General features: G+C 39.7%; 1 protein-coding gene across 1 annotated transcript; it reads right to left on the minus strand.

Moving 5' to 3' along the window:
* Positions 1-2,854: 2,854 nt before the first annotated feature.
* On the minus strand, positions 2,855-3,343 carry LOC135469891 (uncharacterized). Its single transcript, XM_064748525.1, has one exon. The coding sequence runs from the start codon at positions 3,341-3,343 to the stop codon at positions 2,855-2,857; it is 489 nt and encodes a 162-aa protein (XP_064604595.1).
* Between the last annotated feature and the right edge of the window lie 1,498 nt (positions 3,344-4,841).

Consider the following 4,841-nt stretch of genomic DNA (forward strand, 5'->3'; position numbering starts at 1 on the left):
TAACTGGCAAATAGTCACACGTACCGCTGTCAATTTTCACAGGTTAGAATCAGGTGTGAATGGCCCAAGGTAGTAGCATGATTTATAGAATTATTCGAATTTCTGATTAATAACTAACTGCTCTGGCCTGTTAGCAGAAATATATTTATTCATAAATGAATAAGACTATATGCAGACTATATACGTTGAAAATCAATCAGCTTTACAAAACCATACAGTTTCCATTAACCTAAAGCTTTATAAACTGCCTTCTGACGGTACATAATTCCTATACAATCTGTATATTCCGCTCACGTTGATCGTATAACAAAAGGGACTTCATTTATGAATGGCAATATTCCCAGAAAACCCTGTATATAGTATATGTAAGTGAAACTTTGAACTCCAGTCTTTACCATCAATAGTCACCGTTCAGAGTTTCTTAAGTTTTACCAAACACAACAGCCATTGGTTACAATTTTTTCGTCACAACGTGAAAGATGTATGGTGCAATATTATTTGTAAGTATATATATCTACTTTCGCTTAACACGGCACTTTTGGGATGTATAACCATTTTTAGTTTCCATAAAAACACATACTTAATGTAAAAGTTGCAATACTTATTTATCTATTTTTTTCTTTTTGTTTTGATTGGTGTTTTACGCGGTACTCAATAATATAAGAATACACTTAAACCACGGCGGCCAGCATTATTTTGGGAAGACAATGGGCAGAACCCTGTGGGGAACCCACGACATCCACAGGCTGCTGGCAGACCTTCCCATGTACGGTCGGAGAACTCACAGCGACGGCATTGGTGGGAAGCTCCTGGGTCATTGCGCCGCGTTAGTGTTCTAACCCCTCATAATTGAGAGAGTTAATGTAAATTCAGGGTAAGTTAAGTTCACGGTATGAACTGCATGTAACTGTCTCCGTATTCCCCAGTACAGAACATACAGAACATATAGAAAATTGTTTTCAGAAACCAATTCAGTGCCAAGTGAGGCAGCAACAAGTATCATTTTTAAAGTTTTAAGCATGACCTTACCTGGGTTTGACCCCAGATCTTCCGATTTCGTGGCGGACGCTCAAACCAATAAACCACCAAACAACCCATATGACAACCTAAAAGAGCACAATACAACACTGCCCTTGACACTGCGCATGGTTGGAATATTACAACTCGCTAAACACAAATTCAATATCATAAAGGACACTCTTCCATACAATTGAAGTATAACACCCTACATGACACTTCCCACAATTACCGTATAAGACATCCAACAACACTTTACCCATTAACTTCATGCCACCTCACACAGATGTAGCGCTTCACACGGTTTGAACAAACTCCATGCAGTGGGACAACTTACACTAGTGTCTCTGCAAATTGACTACATCGCTTTAATTTCCTAAAATCCACCACTAAATCTATACTGCCGTGAGATCATATACTACAAGAGATAAAATAAAATTGATTTAGTAAGGTTATTATACTAAGTTGGTTAGCGCGGTAGTGCAGCGTAATGACCCAGTAGTCTCTTACCAATGCGGTCGCTGGGAGTTCAAGTCCAGCTCATGCTGGCTTCCTCTCCGGCCGTACGTGGGAAGGTTTGCGGATGGTCGTGGGTTTCCCCCGGGCTGTGCCCGGTTTCCACCCACCATAATGCTGGCCGCCGTCGTATAAGTGAAATATTCTTGAGCACGGCGTAAAACACCAATCAAATAAAAACAAAATGCATGTATGTTATACTAAAACTTGTGAACATCTTCAAATATAACATTGTCACTAACAGGGTTTACAGTTAAGTGAGAGTAATTTAGATACCTGATGTCGCCCTCCATCAAACATGTTGATCTCCGCCCAGTACCCAACATGCCATTGGTTTTAAATAATTCTGATGTCACCGCGGGAAATGAGTACTTGCCTTCGAAACTGAGCTAATGGGCTTAAACATTATGGATTAGAAAAAGTGCTCGAATTTTATTTTCCTTGCAAGAATATGAACTTCCAAAATATTGCTGTTACGTGTCACTGACCAGCGGCAATTTTGATAGCGAGTATGACTGATTTTATTTAAATATTGTTGAATATAGGCGACAAGCTAAAAGAAGTAGACGATAGAAAGATCTATAATGGCTTCACTGCCTCGTTGCAATGTTGAAATATGGAGCAAACACAAGGGAGGAATGTTAACTGGCAGTTCTTCCAATCTGATTGTGCCTAATGCAGTGGCACACACAACGTCATATGACATAAGTAATCCTCCTTGTTTCATGTATATCTCTATACGCCAACCTGCTGTGTTTATGCTGTCTGTCACCATTCCTGGCCAGGTTCTAGTGAAACGTCCAACATCCGGAAGACGAATGCTGGATTCAAACATTTGGATGTGATCAGTGTTTCTTAACGAGATTTTGAATGTTGTGAAATCACCAGTCGTATCAGTCGACCAGAAAAAGATTCTCTAGGGTGTTGGTGATTGACACGTGACCAAGTAAGAAGATAAGCAGATCCGTGGGTAGGGAAGTTGAGTAGATTATTGCTACACTTCTATTCACAATAGCCCCAAACATCAGGTAACTTTGTACTGTCAGCAGAGACATGCACATATGAACTGAGGACCGTCAAGAGCATAAGAAAAGTCGGTTAACTTATAATGAGACAACAAGGTGTATAAACGTTTATTTGTGTTGATGAAGGTAAATATGTTGAAGTATTCTTCGATTTTTTCATCTGGTATGTTATTGTACACATGCTTCTTTGCTATAACATCTCAGTGTAATGCATTTAATCGCATAAGTGTGAATGCAAAACATTGAATACTTCAGAGATATTAACAGCTATTACATGACCAAATCAACTGAAAAGATTATTTTGTGCAAACGACACAGGTAATCTCATAACCGTCCACATATGGTGGACAAGGTAGTGAGCCACACGCCGCCTCCACCACGTACAGGAGATTTCCATCGAGGTCGGAAGCGGTGGCGGGATGAGTATCTGGATCCTGGTCCACGCACACGTACTCAGACTTGTGGTACGTGTGGTGTTGGGACATAAGAAACCCGAGATACTCCACGGTCCATCCCGATGGACACTCGAGTCGGGCTGGGATCATCAGGTGACTCAACCTTCCCGGAGTATAGCACACAGCACACTGGGCCTCTCTGTTATGAGGAAGGACTCCCCCCGAGTTTGTTGTGTAGAAGACATCATTCCCAGAACTTATCTGAAACTCAGTTCCATACAGATACGATTTGGATTGATGTCCAGGGTAGGTTTTGTTGAACTGGGGATCCAGTGGGAGACACAACTGGTTAGCTCCACTTCCTGTATGCTTGTAGTAAGAGCCAGCCATTATACCTAAAGATAAAGCACATTTGAAATTAATAGAAAAGATACAGCTACTTCCTGTAGTTTTGAGCCCGTAAACGATGTGCACAAACCTATGTTCATAAGAATATCCAGTGGTGTCACACACATGGACGCTTGACACCTCATCATTTGATGTGTAGGTACTACAAGCAGCTCAGTAGTACCACTACTGCACTAGTTCACAAAAAAGCCGTTATTGTATAGTACTAGTGTTCTGGTACACTTCAGGACATAACGACTCCTCGTTGTGGTATAATTTAGAAATTGTTAAGTTCGACGTTAAACAATACACAAGCCTACATATCTATAAACGTAGATACATACGTACATGCATACATGCGTACGTACCTACATACGTATATACCTACGTACATACATACATTCATACCAATTCACCCACATACCTACGTACAAATATACGTACATAAGTATATACCTATATACATACATACACACATACATACATACATACATACATACATACATACATACATACATACATACATACATACATACATACATACATACATACATACATACATACATACATACATACATACATACATACATACATACATACATACATACATACATACATACATACATACATGCGTACATACATAGGTATATACACACATACATACATACATTCTTACATATATACATACATACAAATGTACACGCATACATACATACGTACATACGAACACGCATACGTAGATCAATACATACGTACATACCTACAAACATACATACGTACATACCTACCTACAGACATACACACATATCTATACACCTATATACATACGTACAAATATACGTACATAAGTATATACCTATATACATACATACGTACATACGAGCATACATACATGCGTATATATCTACACACCTACATACCTACCTACCTACATACATGCGTGGATACCCGTATACCTAGCTACATATATACGTACATACGTAAATACATAAATACCTACATAAATACATATGTACATAGATATGTACATATCTAAATACATACAAACGTAATGACATACGTTGTACCTCCATACGTACATAGATACATATATACATACCCTTATACCTACATACGTACATACCCACATACCTACATACGTACAAACATACATATGTACTTACCTACATTTATACGTTTTTTTTTTGTTTTTTTTTGATTGGTGTTTTACGCCGTACTCAAGAATATTTCACTTATACGACGGCGGCCAGCATTATGGTGGGTGGAAACCGGGCACAGCCCGGGGGAAACCCACGACCATCCGCAGGTTGCTGTAAGACCTTCTCACGTACGGCCGCCAGCATGAGCTGGACTTGAACTCACAGCGACCGCATTGGTGAGAGACTCCTGGGTCATTACGCTGCGCTAGCGCTTTAACCGACTGAGCCACGGAGGCCCCCATTTATACGTAAGTACCAACATACCTGGATACAGACATACATATATACCTACATATCTACAC

Source organism: Liolophura sinensis, chromosome 7 (assembly GCF_032854445.1).
Source record: "Liolophura sinensis isolate JHLJ2023 chromosome 7, CUHK_Ljap_v2, whole genome shotgun sequence".
Taxonomy (NCBI): domain Eukaryota; kingdom Metazoa; phylum Mollusca; class Polyplacophora; order Chitonida; family Chitonidae; genus Liolophura; species Liolophura sinensis.

Coding starts and splice junctions, on each gene's coding strand:
- LOC135469891 (XM_064748525.1), bottom strand. CDS start 3,343: ATGGCTGGCTCTTACTACAAGCATACAGGAAGTGGAGCTAACCAGTTG.